This window comes from Onychostoma macrolepis, chromosome 13 (assembly GCF_012432095.1).
Source record: "Onychostoma macrolepis isolate SWU-2019 chromosome 13, ASM1243209v1, whole genome shotgun sequence".
Taxonomy (NCBI): domain Eukaryota; kingdom Metazoa; phylum Chordata; class Actinopteri; order Cypriniformes; family Cyprinidae; genus Onychostoma; species Onychostoma macrolepis.
The window spans coordinates 18,003,155-18,028,872 of NC_081167.1; the positions used below are offsets into that span (position 1 = coordinate 18,003,155).

At 37.0% G+C, this 25,718-nt stretch overlaps 1 protein-coding gene across 6 annotated transcripts in view; it reads right to left on the reverse strand.

The window, feature by feature from the left end:
* The window catches only part of smap1 (small ArfGAP 1), a 122,947-nt gene that overhangs the window by 13,998 nt on the left and 83,231 nt on the right, over window positions 1-25,718 (reverse strand). For all 6 annotated transcript variants that reach the window (XM_058796445.1, XM_058796444.1, XM_058796449.1 and 3 more), the window contains 2 exons: window positions 15,117-15,195; window positions 10,159-10,286 (listed from right to left, as the gene is read on the reverse strand). In XM_058796445.1, the coding sequence (XP_058652428.1) occupies window positions 10,159-10,286; window positions 15,117-15,195 (207 nt within the window). The remainder of the gene's footprint in view (window positions 1-10,158; window positions 10,287-15,116; window positions 15,196-25,718) is intronic.

Sequence of the window (25,718 nt, forward strand, 5' to 3'; positions counted from 1 at the left end):
CACCAAACCCATGAATATTTGATCTTTCCCACCCCCACATTAGCGCAGAAACACACACGCGCCATACAAACACACAGTGCAGCCTGTATTTCACTGTGACATTCACGGAGCACCATGCATATTCTAGCTTTACCCACCCCCAAACACAATTCACTCGCTCCCTCATACCCACAGAGAGAGAAAGAGATTTTATGTGCAACAGAGTAGGCTTTGTCTGATTAGCAGCCCCACACAGATAATTAGCACTCTGGTGGTGCTGTGGGCTGGGCTAATCCAGTTTCCCCCACAGCCCCCTTCTGCCTGGGAAACCAGAAAAACCCAAGCACGAAAAAAAAAAGAAACAAAAGAACAGAAGTGCCCCAAAATCACAAATGTGTTAGGTTGGATTTGGTGAAGACGGTTGTTCGCAGCAGTGGGTGCATGCTGGGTATGTGCCAGAGCAGAGTCTGGCAGTGCCACCCTGCCAAGGTCCCACTGCAGCTCAGAGTCTGAGGATCAGTCAGCATGAAAGAGCGGATGAGACAAGAGGCCATCTGGGGAATACACAGCTACACAATCAACAATATGAAGGGGGAAAATAAACATATACAAACTATTTGCACAAAAAATTCACTATCACAAAGCTATTAAAAAATCTAAATATCAGATTAAGGAAAAAAATAGGCAGGTTACTCATAATACATCATGTAGTTTTGAAAGTAGTTGCCTTAGTATGCCTTAAACAAACTGCGAATTTCCTTACAAACAACCATCCCAGCAGCCCCAGGCTGCAGAGAAGCTCTGGTTGTATTGCGTTCATGACCTGCACTGGTCCAGCAGACGTTCTGAAGAAGCTCGTCCCTGCGGTGCTGCTCTGGGATCAGTTAACTGTGTTAGTTAGCAGTGGTTACAGATAGAAGATGAAGAAATCCGAGCCTGCATTAGCACTCTGACCTATATGCTTCCAGTCAGCCTTCTGTAATGTATCCACTGCCTCACTTTGGCCGTGATCGATACTCTGCTGGTCTAGACTTCAGTCATAATGCCATTAAGTGCAGATCACATTCCCACATACTGTATATGCAGCATGATTTCACTTTCTTCTCCACACATGACCAAAAATACCTTAAGTATTAAAGTCCACTATGGCACTAATTCACCATTTCAGTATATAAGTGCTTCCTGCGATTCTACTAAAAATGGATGTTATTTTCTGGGTCGTATCTGCAAAAAACGGCTGCCAATGTATTAAACATTTTAATGCATTAATTTTACATGAAAATTAAATTAATATAACTCATAAGTTAATAAATTGACAGCTACAAAAAGAGGCATTCATCAAAAGGAAATTCATTCTAGCTAATTCCATCTAATAATAATTCAGCTACAGTTTCCCCTGACAAACCTGAGAATAAAACCTGATGACATTCTGACCCTAGTCGTAACATCCGATACCGTGCTTGCATACCCAAGGACGTTCTGCCTCTAGAATACTTTTAAGGAAATGAGCTGTCCTGGAAAAGTAAGAACACGCATACATACACACACTATAAATGTGAAAAAAGCAAGACCAATTAAGGCCAGCTTACTCCGTCTGGTAAAGAGAAAAATTAATACACTTGACGCTTTACTGTCCCTGAACCCTAAAATATGCATAAGTGTTCTTTAAATATCCCAACAATTTGCATGTGGTCACAAGCGACGGCCTCACCTTTTCCTGAGACGTGCAAATGGATTGAATGTTTCTAGATCTGAACATGTGTGAATTCGCATTGTGTGGGGCTGGAGCGTGAAATAAATTAATCCTCGGTTCTTTGGGGCAGTCCTTCGTAAGAACCGACCATTCATGCACTTGTCTGTATCTGTAATGTTGTCTACGACCTTGGTATAGTATCATATGACGGTTTCTAAAGGTTTCATGAATAGGCCAGGCATGGGACCAAGGGATGCTGGTTAGCATGGCCCCATTAGTACCTGCTAGATTACGCAACTAAGCCATCTGGCTGAAAAAAAAAAAAAAAAACATTTTTCTCCATGCTAATGGTACTTTAGACCTCCATGCACCCTTGCAGCCGTGGGTGTGTTGTTCTAATCAGATGCAGAGGACGGAGGCATATACAAGTACATGGTGATTAGACTAACTACAGGGACAAACACGGGCCGAAACAATAGTGGAAACAGAAGCCTTTGGATTGCAGAATACCGTAATTTTAACACTCCATACACAAACACATGCACATTCTGCCACCGGTGGCAAACCAGATGATACGTCTGCCAGTGAGTCACTTCCCGGAAAGCAGACATTTAAATACAACACTGCCAGTGAGAATGGCAATGCAAAATGTACAACTCTGAAAAGCCTAAAGAGTAGAATTTGAATAAAATAAAATAAAAAATAAAATAATTGATAAAGCCCAAAGATCAGAATTTCTAAAACACACTGCATGAAACAATATAAAACAAATAAATTACTTAATTACGTAATAAAGCCCCAAGCAGCAAAGATTTTCTAAAATACACAGCATGGGGAAAAAAATTAAACTAATAAATTAATTGATAAATAAAGCCCCAAGAGCAGAATTTCCAAAACACACTGCATGAAATAAAATAAAATAAATATAAATGAATAAATAATCCCTAAGAGTAGAATTTCCAAAACACACCGACTTCTAAATATCAGGTCAACATCCCTCCACTGACTAGAGTCACAGCTGTCTTACAAGTATTACAACTAGTATTTAAAATTTTTGAAGCGACTCCTGTCAGCACAAAATTGACGTAAAAGAAAAATTTATTTGAATGACTGTTAAGTTTGAGGTCACATTGCAAAACATCTGACCTGTATCTGATTTAGTAATACATATGGAAGTGGCCCAAAACAGAATCTTACAAAAAACGGATATGTCCCACTTTTGCCTGCAGTCTGAACTTAACATCCTACATACAGTACTATTATTTTCTACAAACATATACAGTTTCAATCTTTGTCAAAAAGTTTTTGCTGTTACAAAACCAAACAAAAAAGTGAAAACGTTGTTTAGGAGCAAAGTCTGAATTAAAAACCTGGATAAAGCAGTCACCCTGCAGAACACTGGCCACCGCAGAGCCTTTTCTCTTTGAAGAGGTGTACACACTGAACTAGCTCAGCTTTCATTAGGCATAAGTCCTACTGAGAAACCATCTGTGCTTAAAAACACACACGAAACACTGAGACTGCAGCTCTAGTGTGTAGATACCTACATGCTCTCTGAGAGGCTCAATGTGGTTTTCCACTGTGCTACACCCATGCAGCGCTGAATGTGTGGGGCATGGCATGCCCATATGTTGAGCGTGAGGGCCCACGGAGCTCAAAGAACACGAGCGGATCAATAGTTGTGCTCTTAAAGGACCGACGGTGGGTTTTGATGAGATATGCCTCTTAAACAGCTGAATGATTCATTAGCGAGTCAGCACACTATACATCCTGTGTGCTGCAGATTCTGGGGCGAGACTATTGCAGGAAAACAGCTGACAGATGGTACCAAGCAAAATTACTTAAAGCAAACCTTTCTGCAATTACAAGACCTAGTCTGGTAGACTGCATCAATGTAAGAGAAGGAAGAGGTTTAGAGATTTCAAACAACCCTGTAATAACATCAGAATCCTCATTTTAAGACGATAATAAGCAGCTAAATGCTAAAAGGATCATCCGCAAGATATGGAAGTAGAGAGATGTGTGATTTTTGGGTAGGGGCATGAGATATATTGTTACCATATTAGTTAACATCATAAACACTGTAAAAGATCATTTTTGGAAGCTGTAAATAAAACAATATTTAAAAAATACTACTTCAGTCTTTCTACTTAATACTTTTTCTCAGGTTTGTGCTACTTGCCTTTTTTTGTAATTGAGAAGTTTACTAGCAATTTATGAGTGAAAATCGTTTCGAAATGAATCCTACATGAAGCTTTTTTTATTTTTTAGTGTAGTATGTTTTTTTCTTTTATTGGTACAGGCTGATATTGGTTATTTAATTGTTTTTGCTCATTACATTTAGATCACATTTTCTTGTTCAATCTTTAAAAATGATAATAATTTAAATAACACTTAAATCCTTAGCAAATGTCAAAATGAATATTAAATTTTTCTTGCTTTACATTATAATGTTGTGATGCCTGACTCCACTTCTAGCATTTAAAACCATTGCTCTTTCCCCACCCCCCTTTTTTTTTTGGTTAATGCAATCTTAAAACCGGCTCTTTTAGTATGAGTTGTTGGCTATAACTACAATAATTATCGGTATCTGCTACAAGTTTTATATTGTTGCAACATAGTTCACAAACTCCAGTGCCATACAAAGACACACAAATACAATTTACAATAAGGTTCCATTACTTGATTACATCTCAAATGGTTCAGGTCATACTTAGAAGGGAGAGGTTATTATGTGAGTATAGGAGAGCATAAGTCTAAGTGGACGTCCATGACATGCGGAGTCCCACAAGGCTCAATTCTTGCACCACTCTTGTTTAGCCTGTATATACTCCCACTAAGTCAAATAATGAGGAAGAACCAAATTGCCTATCACAGCTATGCTGATGATACGCAGATTTACCTAGCCTTATCTCCAAATGACTATAGCCCCATTGACTCCCTCTGCCAATGCATTGATGAAATAAACTGTTGGATGTGCCAGAACTTTCTTCAGTTAAACAAGGAGAAAACTGAAGTCATTGTATTGGGAAACAAAGATGAAGTTCTCAAGGTGAATGCATACCTTGAGTCTAGGGGTCAATCAACTAAAAATCAAGTCAAAAATCTTGGGGTGATTCTGGAGACAGACCTTAGTTTTAGTAGTCATGTCAAAGCAGTAACTAAATCAGCATACTATCATCTCAAAAACATTGCAAGAATTAGATATTTTGTTTCCAGTCAAGACTTAGAGAAACTTGTTCATGCCTTTATCACCAGCAGGGTGGATTATTGTAATGGTCTCCTCACTGGCCTTCCAAAGAAGACCATTAGACAGCTGCAGGTCATCCAGAACGCTGCTGCCAGGATTCTGACTAGAACCAGAAAATTTAAGCATATCACACCAGTCCTCAGGTCCTTACACTGGCTTCCAGTTACATTTAGGATTGATTTTAAAGTACTTTTACTCGTTTATAAATCTCTAAATGGCCTAGGACCTAAATACATTGGAGATATGCTCACTGAATATAAACCTAACAGACCACTCAGATCATTAGGATCGAGTCAGTTAGAAACACCAAGGGTTTACACAAAACAAGGGGAGTCTGCTTTTAGCTATTATGCCGCCCGCAGTTGGAACCAACTTCCAGAAGAGATCAGATGTGCAAAAACATTAGCCACATTTAAATCCAGACTTAAAACTCATCTGTTTAGCTGTGCATTTGTTGAATGAGCACTGTGCTACGCCCGAAATGATTGCACTATGTATAATCATTTTCTATTCTTAAATGTTTTAAATTCTTTTTAAATCAATTTTTAAATTGTTTTTATTGTTGTGATTATTATTATTTTTAATTTATGATATTTCACTTCCTTTTATGTAAAGCACTTTGAATTACCAGTGTGTATGAAATGTGCTATATAAATAAACTTGCCTTGCCTTACATCAGTTAACTTGAACTAGCAATAAAAATATTCCTAAACCCTTTATTAATCAATGATAATGTGGAATACATTATTAAAAATCAAATACAAAGTATCTGTTAATATAGTTTAATGAACCTGAGACGATGTGAACTAACAATGAACTGTTGCATTTTTAATAACTAACATTAAAAAAAGATTATTAAACAGTGTAACAAATGTACTGCTCATTGTTAATGTCAGTTAATGCATTAAGTAATGTTAACTAATGGAACCGTATTATAATGTGCAACCAACATCTTAATTGACAAACCCACAACAGTGATAAACATCATGTGTCTAATATGCGAATGATCATGATGCAAATGCCTCCACAACGCTCATGAAATGTTGATGTTGATATTCTCGCAGCCCTTATGTGAGCAGACAGCTTGATTAGGGAGCTGGAGAGAAACAGGCTGGTCAGGATGTCAATAACGGGGAGGGATTGGCTGCTAACAGAGCATCATGGGATACCAGAACTGGCTAGCAGTTGTGCAATCATATAGAAGCTGCAGGGAGGGGGAAGTCCTGCAGAGGAGACTGTGTGTGTATGTCTCAGGGGTTGATATAAAAGCTGGCAATAGATGAGATGTGAAAAGAGGAAGTGTGAGGACAGATTAACATGCACCGGCTGGAGTCACACTGAAGGAATGGAGAATACGGAAGCCCGGCGGTTTCTCAAAGACTCCAACTGTCTCTCACGCTCTCATCTTTCTCTCCCCTTAGGCTTAGGGACAACTGCGAGCGCCCTGATTCAGGCCCTAATGCCAACCAATCAGCGATCTCCTGTTTGTTTCCACATGAAGAAAAAAAAAAAAACATCCCCTCATCGCCTTGAATTAATTTCCCATCATCTCCAAAGAGTGTGTACCAATTGCATGCTTATTTCTGTTGTATCATTCTGGGTGTTCAACTCATTATGCATGTCTACAACCTAAAATTAATATTAATATAATAATTATAAAATTATTTATATCAAACACCACAAGAGTGAATGTACATATGTGAATGATGGACGGGTTGGAGTTGGGCTGATATGGAACAGTGTTATTTATATACTAATATTTTGAATTTAACTTATTTTTTATATTTTCAGTTTCAAGTTCATTTTTATCATTTTAAAATGGTGGCAAGGTCAGGCTTCTCTGTGAACTTCCTGCAGGCGCTCTTCCTTCCAAAAATCACTGTTTGGAGAAAAATAAATCCTCATTCACATACATAAGCAATCCAATTCCAATAAGTGACACATCTTCAGATATGCGAAAAGCCTCCAAATCCTTTAAAGAGCCAATGTGCGGCTCTTTCAGACACATCTTCCACACAAAGACTCTAAAAAACACAACAAACAAGAATCAACCATAATGCTGCCATCTTCCCTCATCAGACACCCACTGCCGCTCAATTCATCTGGAGAATAAGAGCAGAGATTGACAGCATGCTGTTGAGACTGAATGCTTTGTAAAGCCCTGAGCATTCGTTTACTATTCTCAAGCGATCTATCTTTAGCTCCTCTTTATCCTTTATTAGCATCCTATGAGAATGCAGAATGCATGTACAGTACATTGTGTAGGAAGGGCTGATTTCCACTTGGCCAGAGTAGGAGGGCATCAATTATTCGAGAAGTCCAAGTCAGTCCAGTGGCTCTACACACCTCTCAATAAAACATTGATTCAAGTGGGGAAAAAGCTTTTTGTCAAGCGACTTTTCTGGCTTCAGCACAGGTTCAGGCTTCCAAGATCAAAAAGAGAATCCTGCTCAAGCCATTCTGAGAACGATGGTCAAAACAGGTGTGAAAGGAGGATAGGAATGGACCTTAGTCAGGGTAGACACCATATTGAAAAATGAGGCTGTGAAGGACAGACTTTACAAAGACTTATGTAATATTTATTTTTCAAAACTCACAACTTTCAAAACTGTTTTATAGCGTTTTTGTCTACTGAAAATCCTCTTGGAAACATGTTTCATCAGCTGAACAATTGGTAAGTTGTTAAACAATAGTAAGATCTAAGGAACACACTGTACTTCAGTCCCTCACAGCCTCGTTTTCATTCCTGTCAGAAATTAAATATGGCGCTACCCCGACTAAGGTCTATCGAGGGAGAAAAGGTGAAAGTAGAGACAGTGTGGGGTTAGTGAGAGCGGATCCCAGAGGTGAAGACAAGCTTCCTCAAAGATAAATTGCTATTCATGCTGAGATCCTCCAGCGTCCTGATTGGCTGTAAGAGTGTAAATCAGTGGTTATCAACATTTTTTAGCCCAATGCCCATCTACACAGTAGCTAGGTCACTTATCGCCCTTCACAAAATAAAATGTAGGCTGAATATTAATGTTATATTATTTATTCATATCACATCGTAAAGGCATTTATTTTCAATAAAAATTAAGGAAATAACCAAAAAGTTGAATATAAAGTATCGGGTAGGGTTAGGGTTGGTGTAAGGAGGGCTTTACCAATAAGGTGGCATCCATTTAATAATTTGAATTAAAATGATAATTTACACTCAATACGTTATTATTGCATACTGTTTTATAATGTAATACAGTACTGAAGTGCAGATAATTGCCACTATTTGCAATAAGTAGTATTAATAGCAGAAAACCCTGCTATTTTAACAGTATAAATAGAATCTATAGCTATTTGCACTTAGTGTAAATAGCATATATTGCTATTTGCAGTGTAAATAGCATATCTCTAAGAAAATATGCTATTTTCACTTAGTGTAAATAGCCTCTATAGCTATTTACACTTAGTGCAAATAGCCGCTGCCTAATATTGATAATTATTACAATATAAAAAAAAAACCATGCCCAGTAATGGATAAATGCCCAGTACTAAAGTGCAAGATCATGTTATCTAAATATTTGAAAAATTAAACACTAAAACTAAAATGAATTGTTGAATTTAGGCATATAAAAAAAATTATATTCATTTTGAGATCTGCTGAAGACTACATTTAACAGTGTTATTAAATTATTAGTGTGTATAAATGAAGTGAGCATTAGATGATGGCAAAAGTCATTTAGAATAAGGAAAATGCAGATGTACAATTAAATGCACACCATCAGCCAACAAAAACAAATCTTGAAGATACATTGTGCATCTCGAATATGTATTTGCCAACTTCTCTGTCTCCTCTTAAGATGATTCTGTTTTTATCCCTCTTCTCTTGACATTATTAAACATCTCTCCTCTTCACTCTCCTCAGTGAAGGGCTGTAATAAATGCTAATATCCCTCATTATTCAAGCTGCATCCTTTGGCCAGAGAGACCCTGCAAATCAATTCTGTCAGCCGCAAGTAGACAGGCAAAATGTAATCATGTTGTTTGCAGAGGAAATTAAAACAATTGGGTTTGACCTTTTCTTTGTCTCTCTTAGTCAGTTGATTTTAGACTGAATGAGGGCAGGCAGGAACAGACACATGTTTTGTGACCTAAGAAAAATAATGCTTCTTGTTTAACTTGTACCTCCAATCCCATACAAATGAGGCGCACTGGTTTATGAAGGCCTGCTTAGCGTTAACCACCACATGCCACGACAAATTACCAAACGTACAAAAGAGTTCAGGTGGTTTGTGCATTGCTGACATAGCACTGACACTGACTTCATGACTGAAGATCATGATATTGTGTTAAAATAAATATGAATATATAAAACACAAATATATTTATTTAAAAAAAATAAATAAATTATTTATTCCTGTGATGGCAAAGCTGAATTTTCAGCAATCACTATTCCAGTCTTCAGTTCCAGATGATCCTTCAGAAATTCTAATATGCTGATTTGATGCTCAGCAAACATTTATTATTATCATCAGTGTTCTTCTTATTAAAAATGTTGCGCTGCTTAATATTTTTGTGGAAACTGTAATACTTTTTTCCCAAGGAAATTTTGATGAATAGAAAGTAAAAACCTAAACGCAATTATTTGAAATGGAAACCTGTCACTTTTGATCAATTTAATGCATCCTTACTCAATAAAGAAATTAATTTCCTTAAAAAAAATCTTTCTGACCTCAAACTTTTGAACGAGAGCATAATATCGCTAATACACATATAGAGAGTCACACCGCAGGACACTGTCTGTCAATGCTTGTCAACTACCCTGCACTGAGAAAATACAAAATAGACTTGCATGACAACAGGATAGAGCAGGTATTTTGAGTTACGAACACACACACACACACACACACACACACACACACACACACACTCACACACACACTCACTAGTATTGGTGGTTTATGGGGACTCTCCATAGGCGTAATGGTTTTTATACTGTACAAACTGTATTTTCTAATCGCCCTACACCTAAACCTACCCCTTACAGTAAACCACCATTTAGTATGTTTTTAAGCCTTTTGAATTATGGGGACATAGTGTCCTCATAAACCACCTTCACATTGTAATACCTCTGTCATACCCATATCACTTTATACATTTGTGTCCCCATAAACCACCCAAAACAGTGCACACACACACACACACACACACACACACACACACACGCAACTGGCTATTGATGTTTGCAAGACTCGTGTACCTGGTTTGTGTTGGTGTTTGAGGGCAGAGGGTTGGATACCATTGGTCCAAAGATGTCCAAGTCGTCACTGATTGGAGCTGCACTGCTTGTTCCCGCCCCGCTGCTGGCAGAGCCGGCTGTGGGTGCATCTGAGCGAGAGAGAACAAATATCATTACAGACATGGACAAAGTGTCAAATGCATTACACAGAGTAACAGTCACTGTGGATTTTTATTGGTTTCACACCAAAGTTAAACTAATAAAGTGAACTTGAATATCTACATAAATCTTTGCCTTACATAACATAAAACCGTGTCAAGACCACTGCAAAAGCACACTTTAAGGAAAAAAAATAAATAAATAAAACATTGATCGATTTTAAAAGCAAGACACCACAAGCAGAATCATTGCTTTTTAATCAACTCGAAGATTTTGGCCTATTTTCTTCCATAACAGGTCTTCTTTAGGACTTCTGTACTGTGGATGTTTTGTATTATATACACATTTAATATAATTCATGTTTATTTTACTACACTATTGATTTACGATACATATATTTAATGTCCATTTTTTCAAAACAACAATTTTCTCATGCAATAAAACAAGAAATCTCCACTTCAGTAGCACTTACATAACACTTTCAAAGTTTTTTTTTTTCCTGTCTACATTCTGAATGATTCAGATATATTCCGAGGGTTTTGTATTCTGTATTTTTATGACAATGAATGCATATTTAATTAGATAATCCATCATTTGCATATTTAAATATAACATTTCAGAAAACTTGTAATACAAAATAATTGTTTTAATGTACTGTGAATACTCAACTGGTGAAAGTAAGGTGATATGTATTAGTTAAAAATGTTGCCATTTTGACCTACAGTGCCTTAAATGATAAAAAACTACATATACTGTTCAAAATGAAGACAAAGTATCTATGGTTGTCAAATTAAATGTCCATAGTTTATGTGATTACTCTGCTAGGACAGCTATTTCGCAGACCAGCAGGTTTTACACCAAAAATGTCTAAGAAATGAAAGTTTCATTTGTTTGCGGTGTCCAAACACTTTTCAGGGCCACTGAATTTATCTATTCTGAGCCAATGAAGTCAGATGTCAGAGACGCAGCGGCTGTATAGACTCTTTACATAACAATTCAGATGCATCTGTGACTCATTGACTCAGCAGTGATGACCAATGCCAGGCTAAACCTGCTGGCATGAGTCTTTGTCTCCGTAGAGAGAAATAAAAGGAGTGTTCATCTGGCAGCAGCTCACACTGCCTGCTCAGCTTGCTTTTCCTGTTCCTGCTACCTATCGACTCCATCCAAGAGAGGAGGAAATCTAATCACACTCCGCACACGCCTCCGCCAACGCTGGAGAAAAAGAACCCGCTCGCCTCCGATGCCGGCCTGCCGCTCAGACGCACGCACTCATTCCATTAAAGTCAAAGACTCCATCAGAGCCCTGCCTGTGTTCACACGTTACAGTGCGCGGAGTCAGGAGCCGCTGCCATCTCTTTATGACTGATAAAATCCATGAAAATAAAAGAGCTCAAAGTAATAAAACTGGAGCGAATAGCTACGGGAGTGGGGAAGAGGAGAGATGCGGCGCTTGATGAGCTGGGGGTGTGACTGGAAGGAGAATAGGAAGAGGAAATTAGAGAACCCACGTATAGTGTGATGTGCAAAAGAGCGTAGCATCTGGAAAGCACTGCACTCTATTTCAAAAGCCTTTATGGGTGCACAAACATCTGATATGCTTTAAGAGCGCCTTCACATGCTGTTTAAATCAGCGGTTTTCATTTGGTGATGGGTTTTGGGTCTATTTTGATAGGCTCACGAATATTATGGAAAAATGAAGCTCAATGCAAGAATAAAAAAAAGAATGCATGGGCTGAGAGTCTAATCGAACTTTAGTATTTTTGCGCAAATTCATATGTAACTTGGTGGAAGGTAGCCAAATTAGGCAGATGTCAACATGGACAGGTTCACAAAGACTTTTTTTAAAGTTAAAGTTGCAACTTATAAATGTGGCGACAGATCTTTTCTTCAATATCGTAACATACATTAGAGTGTAACTGATTATTGAAAAAAAAGTAAGGTGGAGACTTGGTTCTATCTATCGATTGTTGTTGATTGCAAGCTTGCATTCAAATCTGCCTCGATCCAATCAAATTTAACAAGTGGCAGGATTTATGCAGATGAAATGATAGGAGAAGTCTGACATAAGTCACCAGTTTTGTTTCTCTTAAGGATCAAGATGATATTTTGATTAAAAATATATATTAAAAAGTGAATCATTCACAATAAGATCAATACTATGCATTTAGAACATAGAAAGGGTGAATTTTCATTTCATGCTGCCTTCAAACACATTTAAATGAATATTTTTTGCTTATACAAAAAAAAAAAAAAACATACTGCGTTAGGTTGCCACTTTTTGACCAATATAAAATCTGGGTGCTGAAACGAAACCAGATGAGAACCATTGATCTAAATCCTTCCAGACATTCAAACACATCTGTTTAATGTTTCTCTTTTTCAAAACATCTGAAGGAAAACGGCAGATGAGCTAAACCTCTATATTATATTATATTGCATTAAATATGCTAATTAAATGAGATTAGATGCACTGTAGGTCACATTTACACCTGGTATTATCAGATTTTAAATGTTCATAGCAAACACAGATGTAAATGGGGTCCAACACATTTTATGATCAGTTCTAAACCACATCTGGGGACGAAATTATTTATTTCAAACGAAAAAAAAAAAAAAAACTTCTATACATTGATTGTCAAATGGATGTAGGCAGAATTGAATGTGAGCTTCAGGTTTAAGTAGAATAAATGATAAAATAACAATAAGCCAATCACATCTTTCATACAATTGGGATGAGAATAAAAGTATGCAGTCATGAATAGTTACCCAGGTTAAAAATCAGGTGTTTATACCAAATCTAAACAGTGCTATCATCAAGTGTAAATAGAATTAAATACACATTTAACAGACAGAATCCAAATGTATTGATATATTGTTGATTCATTTGATTAATCAAGCATATAATGCAAGTAATTTGATCAATTTTTAATCAACAGCCACATCGACGGAAAGAGAGAGAAAAATGTTGGTTGTCTGAACACAGTGCTAGAGACTGCTGCTGGTATGAAAGGGTGAGAAGAGATGCTGGGGCCTTGAGCAAAAACACATCAATAAGACGCATGTCTCAATCTCAACACCATCATCTCCAGCCTCTCTTCATCAGCACTGACCCCTACTGCCCCCCAGCTGAAGACGTTCATCTAAACACTCTAACCTCCTTGCCTAGGACACTAGGAAATTTATATATTCTCACCCACTCCCTGTCTCTCTCACTCATCATAACGGACAACTTGGTAGCAGATCGAGATTGAGAGAGTGAGAAATATCGAATAAGAGAGAGAGAGAGAGAGAGAGAGTGATAAAAACAAGACAGAGTGACAAAGGAAAGCTCCAGGGCAGCAAATAGAAACTTTCATTTCCCAGAAAGTAATATAACATCAATTGTGTTTGGTCATCTCAAGGGCTCGAGTTGCCGGCCTGATCAATACCGCCAGGACTGAACTAGCAGTGTGATTCCCTGAACCTTCATCTAGACAGTAATAGCAGTCAGTGTGTTCCACTATCTGAGACTTTAAAACCTGTCGCTTTGGTGTACAGCAACACATTCTCTTGGAACTGTTTTTGACTACTTGCTAGACTAGTAAAAAATAAAGAGAGAGAAAAAGAAACAAGATACTATTTTCTCTAGATAAACAGGAAAAAACTAGTTACAGTTTTAGTTCCATTAAAAACTAAGACAAATTGTTTTAAATGCTACAAGTGAATTTAGGCATCACAGCATTTCAATATACAGCAAAACTGATATTCATTTTAAGGTTTGCTATAATTACATATGTTTTAAAAGACTACTTTAGTGAGCACTGAATGACAGGCATCAACATGAGCATGCACAATTAAACACGTTTTATTTATTTTTTTAAAGATTTATTTTTGCTGTTTTGCCTTTATTATGGTAGGACAGTATAGAGCAGACAGAAAGCGAAAAGTGGGGTCGGGGGGGGGTTGAGATCCGGAAAGGTCGTCAAACCAGGATTCGAACTCTGAACGCCAGTAGCGCAGTGTTACTGCCCACAAAGGTCTTGGCACCAACAACAACAAAAAACCCCAAAATAAAAACTTTCTAATATCTAACAACTGATCATATATAATACACTGCCATTAACGATTTTGGGGTTATTAAGATTTTTTTTTGTGTGTATATATATATATATATATATATATGCTCCATGCAAGTTAAGGCAGTGCTGGAAAATAATGGTGGCCACACAAAATATTGACACTTTGGGCCCAATTTGGACATTTTCACTTAGGGGTGTACTCACTTTTGTGGCCAGCGGTTTAGACATACATGGCTGTGTGTTGAGTTATTTTGAGGGGACAGCATATTTACACTGTTATACAAGCTGTTCACTCACTACTTTACATTGTAGCAAAGTGTCATTTCTTCAGTGTTGTCACATGAAAATATATAATAAAATATTTACAAAAATGTGAGGGTATATAAATACTGTATATATTTTGTTTTATTTTTTTTACATTTGTACTAGTTTTGCTGCAGCACCCCCAGCACCCATACTTCACACGCTACAGTTTATAATTATATATTAATAAGAAAACAAGCCAAATATCATGTTGAATTCATCAATGGCATCAGCTATCGTCAATATCTCTGTATTAATTTGTGTGTAAAATCCCATCTGATTAGCCAATGACACATATTAAGTGCAAAAATTCTGCTTCCATTCCACTACCTCCCACCAATTAAAAACATTTTTTTGGTGTAAAATGGCCTTGACGTCTTTGGGTTCCAGCCTATCTTAGACATATCGGATTCCCCAATCGGCAACGAGATGAGTAATCAATTATTCATGTCTTACCAAGGCCTAACAGGTCGATGGCAGGCTCCGCACTCTTCTTAGGACTGATTCTGGAATCTGTCTGGTTGTCCTCTCTTTTCTGGGATGAAGAGAGACAAAAAAGATAGAAAGGAGAGAGTGTTAGCGAAAAGCATTTTTGGGATCACAATTCTCAATGCGAGTATCAGCGTAATAGGCCACCAGTTGTTGTTCTGATTCGAATGTTGTTCTTCACAAAAACAGCCTTCAGATGCTATGTATACACAGCTTCTGTGTTTTATCTTTGCTAGTCGGGCACTTTGACGGCTCTGAACATCCTGTGCTGCAAATTGTATGAATAGATAATGCAACGCGGTGCTGAAATAGCTTGCTCGCTCTATTTGTTCACAGCCTGACTGACGCCCGACTGCACCTCACAGGTGTTGACTGACCATGCCACTTTAGAGATGCAGTTCAAAGGCGCTCTTGAGGCCTGTGATTTGTGACGGGCAGAAAGAAGAATCTCGGGCTGAGAAGACGAACCGTAATACGGTCTGAACGGCCGATCGATAGGCTCTGGGTTAAAGCCTGGATCAAAGCCAGATGGAGGCCTTTTAAAACCTCATTCTACACAAAAAAAACACATATACAGAAACACACAAGCAAACTCAAGAGGACAGCACTGGGTTGCGTTTTTCCCAAAAAGACTGGGAAGACAAAAGGTAACAAAAGGCAAAACGCATTGGAAAACAAACAAACCCAGCCAGACTGTACTGTTGAATCTGAATAAAACCACCAGAGTCTGACATCTGCCTTATTAGCACAATAAAAGAGAATGATAAATGCGAATTTGTCTGGATGTGTCACTTAACGTCATCATTGCACAATTGTTCTTGGCAAAAAATTGGATTTGAGCGATTGAAAAACGGGACAGAACTGACACAAGCACTCTAATGAGCATCTGCAGGCAGGGTTTGTGGTGAAGTGTCAAGCCAGGTGCATCGTGGGTAGAGGATTAAATGGGAAAAAGAAATTTGCTGCTCTCCAGTGAGCTTGAGACTCGGGTCCATTCAACTGTGGGGTAAAAAAATAAATAGTTGCCTAATGAAAAAAAAACGCTTTTACTGATTCCAAAGCCGTCAAATGCAGTTTCTGATGAGAAATTACATCGATCGTTCATAATTTTACAAGATCCCGAATTATGACAGCTATCAGAAGGGTGTTTTATACATCGCTGGGCCCTAAGCTCTTGAGAAAAGGTTGGAAATTGAATTAAAGTGAATTGAATCTTAATCTTTGAGCGATGAAAAGCTTCTCCAGCCTTGCATGTCTGCTTTTGTGAACAAGGCCAAGACTTTCACTCGCGACCTTTTTTATTGTAGTACACAAGCAGAGACACACATAGGCAGGAATGTGATGTACAGCTGCCCTTAGCAAGAAAAGATGCACAACTTTTATTTGCTTCTATGACTGAAATCCATAATCTTAAAATGGTCGGCTCTGGTTGAATTATGTATGAATTGAGGGCTTAGGTGCGCTACTATTTGTTGACTTTGACACACGCAGACTTTGAAGACGACTTCGAAGACGAAATCCTTCAAGAATGTATTTGTGCTTCAGATGATGGAAACACGACAGGCGGAGACAAACAAACAAAACATTCACAAGACAAATACACTGAAATACAAAGGCTTATGGCACACACATCACACCTTGTGAAAACAGGGATAGTAAACTTTGGGAAGATCAGGGGCCACACAGCAAGGGTCCCTTTAGCCTCAAGGGAGAAATTAACTTTTTTAGAAGTCTTTTATATTAATGAGGTGAGCAGGCCAAAATGACTACCCAAAATATTAAAAATTAAAAAAAAAAAAATTGAATAATACTGAACTGAAATTTAAATATAAAAATACTAGAATGAAAATAAGCTATTCATGATCAAAAATTTAAATACATTAAATATTATTAAATATCAAAATATTAATAAAGCTGTAATAATATATAAATAATACTAACATATCACTCATGCACAATTTTTTTCTTCATGCTATGCTTTTATTTATACATATCTAGTCTTTACTTCTATACTCCTCCAAGACCTCTTTCAGTCCATCTCATCCTCTGAGCCTTTCCTCACTGCCTCCATCACTCTCGAAAGCCGTTCAGTGAACGGGTGTGAAATTGCTTGAACTGTGGCGTTCTGTCTCTGGGGCCTCTCCAATCAAGGTCATTTCTAATTCATGAATACTTCCCTTTGATGGAAGAATAATTCCATTTGGGTCACATTCCCTCACACTCAACGCAGCCGCGCCATACAAACAGGATCAGAGGGAGATGCTCATGTGCACTCAGGCGCTATGAACAGGGACACTTGTTTTACACTTCATTCTGGACTGATGCAAAACTGAACATACTCACAAATTCATGAATTCCGGCTATGAATACCAGAGATGGAGATATGAGTCTGTCACCTATTTTGTATTCATTAATGGACTGTTATGTTATTTTTGCAGATGTTGAAAGACCAAGAAATGATCAATGTAGTTTTTTTTTTAAACTGTGGAAGTGTGATTATCAAGGTGGCAGACATGTAGAAGACTCAAACCAAATTGAGTGGAACACAACATACAGAAATATAGTGAAATGGAAGAAAAATAAATATAAATAAATAAAATAAAATAAAAAGTCAATAAATGCGCAAAATAATAAGCAGAGCAAAATAATTAATGTCAAGTAAAATAAAGTTAGAATACAAAACGTAAAAGTAAAATTCGAAATAAAATATTTAAAAGATAGCCAAAAGATAGATTGGGTGAAAAAAAAAAACTTTGTATTAAGCACTACTGAAACCAATTTATCAATGAATGAAATCCATAATTTATTCATCAATTAATTTATATCAATTGTATATATTTTTACACTAATTATAAGTATTAATTAACAGACCTAGCTATTATCACTAACTATTAACACTAGAACCGCCAGAGGTCGCTTTATACCTAAAAGCGCCAGCGGGTAAATTTTACCCACACACATGGCAACTGTTTTTGCATGGCTAAAGAACATATTTCACTGTATTATGCCACTGTCTTCACAAAGAAGTGTCTAGAGTCATGAAATAATTATGTCTAGTCGTCAAATATATTTTTACCCTGTTGTTTTATGTTCAAGACTTTTTAATGCCGCCTACACTAATCCATAATGGTCAGTAAGCTAAAAAAAAGAAAAAAAAAAAGCCTGCACTGACAACGAAAATTAGAAGGTAGTAAATATTTGGGTGGTGTAATATTATAATACCATGATATTAATCAATATATTAGGATAACCCATGTTATTTAAATTACTAAAATAGCCAATAAGACAATAATGAGCAACAATAATTCACCACACTGCATAGGATGATGCTATGACAAATTCAAGCGCACAGCTTCACCTAGGCCCAATTATTAATTTGTTTAGTTATATAATTTATAATTTGAATAAAACAACAACAACACCAAATATAAACTTCGGGTAATCAAAAAACAAACAAAAAAAAGTTTTATTCGTTATATCATAGATCGGATTTTGTTTTTTTGTTGTTTTTTTTCTTCAGGAAACAGCCAGACTAGAATAAATAGCAACACAGTAGCGATAAAATAGCAATAAATGATATAGCAAGACAAAAATTAAATAATAAAACCAAAGTTTGACCAATTATGAGTTACATTAGGCTAAAACATCTAAATATGATGTCTGGATCACTGTCAGATGAGAACTTACCATCAGACTCTCCATCACTCATGGCATTTAGTGTTTCTAATACCACATTGGATTGTAAATTACATAATTTTAGTAAAAGTCAATGACTGGGAGACTTGAATGTTTTGTTGAAAATCTGTTATGTACATTTGAAAAACAGCCACGGGTAAAATTTACCCCGTGGCGGTTCGAGTGTTAAAAGAAACAATGGTTTAAATGGTACAATATTGTAAGGGATCCAACAAAATGGACAAGACACAAAACAATACAGCACAGCATACTGTAAACAAACAAAATACCTACATAGCGTTTTCCTGTCTGTGAAATTAAAAAAATTAAAAAACAATTAAACTCAAGTTTACTACTGAATAGAAAATAAAATAAATGAGGAGAGAAGGGTATCTGGTATCTTGAGGAGGAAAGGAAGAGATGTTCTTGCTCTCCTTCTGCAGCACAGAAATAATAATAGTGGAAGGAAACTCTACTGAAAGTACAATGTGTTCTTGAGCTTATGAGTGGGCACATGCTACTTCCTGTAGCACAGTTCCTTTACAGACCAGGACAAAGCCCTCACTCCACAGAGGCATTAATTATTAGTGGAACCATAACGTGAAAAAGAAAGACGAGTCAGAAAAACTACCGGAAGTGCTCTGAAGGCTCGTCAGACCAGTTCCCATTGGCACACTCAATAACAAATAATGAGGATACCTACTGATATAATCCAAACCTATTTAATATTTTACAACGATTAGTGCCAAACTTCTAATCTGACTGAGCGAGCAGCGTTATGGGCATTAGTCGCCAAAAACTAAAGGTGGATGCAATAAATTAAACCCTTTTACAGAACATGATAAGCAGTCAAACTCATTCAGTTTCCAGTAATTAAAGCAGCACAAACCCCAGCCAGTGGTTAATGGAAGCGTGGCAACATCTGCCAGCGGATGCACAGAAAGAAGAGACTCGGGCCTGTGCCATGGGGGGAGAAAACAAGACTCGGTTATCATTTAATATGCTTATCATTAATTATAGTTCATCATTGTGCTTATCAAGGATCTAAACTGGGGTGGCCTGAGGAGTCTTCGGCTCGTAATCAGCACAGGCACTTACATCACTGATTACTTTATTCAAATTCCACTTTAATCAGCTGTTAATCCACACGCTCTCTCTGAGTCCGGACTTCCTGCGGCACAAGGGCTGCACTGCAGCTCCATGCAGCTGAAGCTCGAAAACTCGGAGATACAGGACGAATGACAGACGGATGGCCAGGCCAAGACTGAACCTGGGGACATTTTTAGCTTTTTCTGCATAGATTTTTCAGAACATGGTTTCTCAGAACACGTTGCATGTTTTAAACATCCGAGCTGCATACTCTTATTTGGAGCTGAGAGCAATGTCAATTTTTTACACTAAAAAACAAACAAACAAATAGTAAAATAAATAAACTTTTTTTGTTTTTTGTATTTAAACCAAAATTTGTCTTAAATATGTCTGAAAATAACATTTCAAATATATATATTTTTAATTATTAGCTGTTTAACACTAACTAAAAGACACTCAAGAGGGTCAAACCACAGCATAATATGACTGGATTATTTGAATAAATTCTTTGTATTTTGTACTTTAAGTACCGTCAGTCTACTGCTAATATCTTGCAGTGTTATTTTTTCACGTCATATACTGCCATTGAAAATTTGGGGTCAGCAAGATTTTATTAAAATAATTAATATAATATTAAGAAAGTTATTTTTAATTATTAAATGTAATTTTCTTATTAAAATTTTTGGCATTTATTTTCTAAATTGCAATATTATTTCACAATATTGCTGTTTTTACTGTATTTTCGACTGTAAGTCTTACTGACCCCAAACCTTTCACAGTAGTGTATTTTTGTCACAAAATATTTGAACTAAAATATCAACTTTTTTCATCTTCTCTTCATTAACATTGACAAAGTTGTTTGTTTGTCAACAAAGACACAATGAAAAGGCAAATTACAACAATTATCAGATTTTAATTTAAAATATAATGTAGACGAAAACAAAAAGGACTGGAAAATATGACATAATAACACTGCAAAACAGAAACAAATTATATAGAACTACACAAACAAAAACATTTTTATCTGTAGTTTCATTAACTAAATTAACACTGGCTAAAAAAAAAAAATCATAATGAGACTGGGCATAATATTGAATAAATGAATCTGTAAGAGGCAGGGATGTGTACAATTTTGTGAATGACTTGTATTACAATTCAGCGTAAATCTGTGGGCCTGCTGATGGCCTGAAGCGATGGATAAGAGACGAAGGGAAAAAGATGAAGAAAACAGAGTTTGTTTATGTGCTGCAAGCCCAGGCAATGTATTGCATATGTATGGATGTGTGAGTGTGCGTTTTCAAACATTTCACAGTAAACATGGCCACTGTAATCTGTATTATGTATGTGTTGGGTAGTGGGCATTTTCCAGTCGTAAGCCTTTGTTAGCATTAGAGGGGATGGACAGGCTTGAAAATTCAACAGATCAACAATAGATGTGTGGCTATGGAGAGGGAACGCTGGTGCGAGGGCTCATTTCTGTGAATGATGTTCTGTAGGGGGTTCAGGGCCAAGCTTCTGGCCCGTCACAAACTGTCAAAGCACATGAAGAGAATCCGCCGCGCTGATACTTCCACGCTTGCCGGTCTACATACACACACATACACTGTGTTCCTCCCTAGACACTGTGCTTTTGTGAAAGCTAGGGAAACCAACTTCGAGGGGTCAAAATCCTCCGTTGCCAGACAGAAAATATTTTTTATGGCTGCTGCACTTAATTCTTTTGACAGTAGGGCAAAAACGTAGCAGGAAGAGGAAGGCGGTGGCAAAAAAGTAACGATGCACAAACATTCAGTGCTATGATGGAGGAAAGCAGTAGAACAAGATATATTTGTCCCTGTATTAAAAAGTGTGAAATTGCAGCAGATGTTGCATTAACCATACATTTCTGCCATTCACTGACATTTAAAAACATTGACAAATAATTGCATCAGCTATTTTGACATAAAAAATAAGACTAAATCTAGTATATTGCATTTTCCTATTTTAGAAAGAAAAATACCACAGTAAAGGAAGCTAATAGGGGCATGAACTGAAGAAAGCAGGACAAAAAAAATAATAAAAAATAGATGTGAGTGAGGATTTGGGAAGAGAAGTGAGAGATTCTTAGTGTAATTCATAAGACAATGTTCAATAAGTGAAAAATTGCCATTGGCTAAATCTGGTACAATACATTAATTGGAAACTTGTACATTTATTGTACATAGTCCCTTTCCAAACACATAAAAGGAAAAAGCCAAGAACCTGCAACACAGCACTTGGTAAAGCTAAAATATCTTGTTAAATGTATCTCTTTCTTGTGAAATTAACACCACAAAAACTGACTTAATGAGTTTAGAAGAGTCTGTTTATAAATAAACAAACAATAAAAAGTGCATTTTGTCTTTTCACTTGTTTTAACTTGCTTCAAACAAGTGAAAAAAAGATCAAAATACACTCGTATTACAGACACATTCGCTGAAAGCAATTCTTAATTTCTTATGCAGTGTTGCTTCACAGGCAAATTCATCTTGTTTTTAGGGATTTTTTAAATATTTAAACTGAAACATATTACAAAGCTACTTGTTAAGAATAGAATTTTTACAGTAAATGCCGTATTAAAAATACAAATAGGCCTATTTTACTGAACAATAATGTGCAATTTAAAAACCGGGAAGATTTTTTTGACTTTTACAATAATTTGGTTTTGCACTCAAATTAAAAAACGTCAGATTTACAGAAATGCTTGATTTTAATTCTACAGATACAGGCTTAAATTATAACTGGTATAGCACAAATTGCATTGCATTTATACACTGTTTTCTTTTTAATACTTTAATACTGATTTGCTGCTCAAGAAACATCAATGTTGAAAATGTTGTGTTGCTTAATATTTTTGAGCAAATTATGTTTTTTTTTTTCTGTATTCTTCGATGAATAGAAATTTCAATAGCGCAGAATTTATTTGAAATCTTTTGCAACAATGTCAAATTTACTTTACTGTGTTAATGCATTTAATGTATTATTCCCTGCTGAATAAAATGAACAATTTCTTTAAAAAAAAATCTAACTGACCCCAAACTTTTTAACAGTAGATTATGTGACAGCTACGTTAACATGAAGGTTAACCCACAGATGAAAGTTCAGGTTGTTGCACGCATAGGCAATGTCTCGTCATTATTAATTATTGAAAATGTTCGTATTGGGTATTTCAAGAACAAATGTGCACATATAAACGGAATGTCATACATCTATATCATTTTCGGGAAAATGAAAATAACAATGGAGCATGACAGAAAATTTACAACCCAGTCCGTCAAAGTGACGGATGATGATTATTTGAGGCGCATCCTCTGAATTGCAGGTGTGTGAGTGAGTGTGTGTGTTATCACGGCCCTCCCGCTGTGTGATCTCATTCTCTAGTCTAAAGGTTGCCTGCACCCTCATCTTCCCAGTAAACCCCCCCATCCTCGCTCTCTCCCTCACCTTTTATCTTGACATCACTCTGGCCTGTATATCAGCTAATGTGAATTCTGAGTGGATGGGCTGAGATGTTGAGGTTAATGATGATGCCCTCACTGCAGTATATATATGAAGCTCAGCGAGGGCTGTCTGAACCCCCAGAGCCACTTCACTCGCACCTCAAGCCTCAAGTCAATACGGTGGTTAGGCCTCAATCTCAGCACGGACTCTCTCACACACACATATACACACTCACACAGGGTGGGAGTTACAGTCTCTCCACTCCAGGCTTCTAACCACAGAGTCATTTTCACGCCTACTGGATCCTCACGCTTTCCAAATTGTTTTTGCAAAGGTCAAATGCAATGTTCAGCTTGCAGGGTCTGACGGTGTAAATGGGGAAGATGAGGAGGGGGGAGGGGATTGGGAGAATAACCCTTCGGCCACAGATGAGAGAAGAAAGCTGAAGTGGTGCTCTGAAAACAGTTTTTCTTTCTCCTTTCTGTTTTTTTCCCCCTCCCACAGAATGAAACAATGCCACACAGAATCAAAGCATCCATAACTTTTCGGCAAGTTCATTAATAATAAAAGAAATGTGAATCACCAGGCAGCAAATTACACTTTTACAGTCTCGTATACAACCTGGATCTATAGCCACGTCACGCACGGCCGCACAGAGAAGTCTCAAACTCATAGAGGTGACCAAATAAACAGGGAGAAATGCATAAACTGAGTTTAATAGCAATTCTGAAGGTGAATTGTGTGTGATTTCTCAGTCACTAGAAGCACCAAACAGAATTACAAAGAAACTGTGTCCATTTTCAGCTCTACGACCAATTGGGCTGGGTAAAAATATGGATTTTCTGATGAATAAGTAAGTAAAAAAACATTTAAGTGTTAAATTTAAACAACCATGGTACAACCATTTGAACAACCATTGATTCTTAGATGATCTTTTATTAGAATAAAATATAGAACTATTCCTGTGTTCGAAAATGCTATTTCTCAAAAACAGTATGTGAAATGAGTAGTATGGTCAAATTTGTAGTATTCACAAAACAGGTGAAAAGTACAAGGATGACATACTACAGATGAGGTTTCAAAGTGTGTTCAGTTAACCATGGCAACTGATGGTTTGGATCACATGACAAAGCCAGCATGACGAATATATGTCCAGATTTCATTGATACTACACACATTCATACTATATAAATGATTCAATTTTAACATTCACAAATGTTGTTTGTCATCAAATGTCGTACCTACTCAGACATTATGCAAATCTTAAGCCCATGATCTGATTCATAACAAATGACTCTTATGAAATATTTCTTTTTAGTGAAAAAAGAACCATTCAAAAAGTCTCAAAAACGTTACTTATATTTGAAAGGTTGCTAAATTAAAATCAAGTCATCTGGGCTTCCAGGGGTGACTCTGAATGAAATCAAATGGAAACTCAATCAAACCAAGATCTTGAGAATCAGAATTTGAAGCAAAAACAAATTGGAAAATGTGCATCGATACCCAGCATTTGCCAGAAGTTGACATGTCAGATGTCTAAAAAATTTGGGAAGTCAACATATGACATATCACTGTCTCTCCACACTGACCAAGGACAGGAGAAAGCATTTTATTTAAAAAAAAATATACACACTTCACATTTAATTTACGCAAAACACTAAAGGTTCTTGGCACAAATTTCTCATCAGGCCGTGGGTCAGGAGGGGAAGAGATTTCATTAGGCATAGCTGGTGTTATGGGAGATGACCCTATTCTAGGGTCTGCTGTGACGCAGACAGGCAGGCCACAGGCCCAGAGATCAATGCAAAACACGTTTGAGGACGCAGTCAGACTCGCTAAATGATGGCTTATTAAAAGAAAGAAGTGATGGGAGATAGCAGTGGGAGGGGGTGAGAGAGACGGTGATACAATTAAAAGAAAAAAGGCTCTTAGAAGTTCTTCGCTGGCTTTCAGAGGAGGCACTTTCAGATGCATTTTTTTGATGCACTTTCTCTGTCGAGTCGCCTCTGACTCGTTCTCCAAAACTCATTTGCTCTCGCCACATCAAAGCAATCTGCTATTTGCATACGAGGTGCCATTAATAGATTTGAACGCAAGCTTTATTTTGTTCTTAATAAAAATACTACCAATCTCACTTTGCATAGAGTAATTGGATTTGCCGTTTTCACAGGCCTTGGTTCCTGCCACTCAGAAGGGGGTCTTTTCTGACCAAATCGGGAATTGTAACAACATGCCTTTATGTGTGCGTTCAGACGTATTCAAATATGGCCCTGCAACATCCTAGTCAGGTTTCTGAGATCTTATCTTGCTCCCCTCGCCTCACACAAACAGACGCATAAAGGCAAC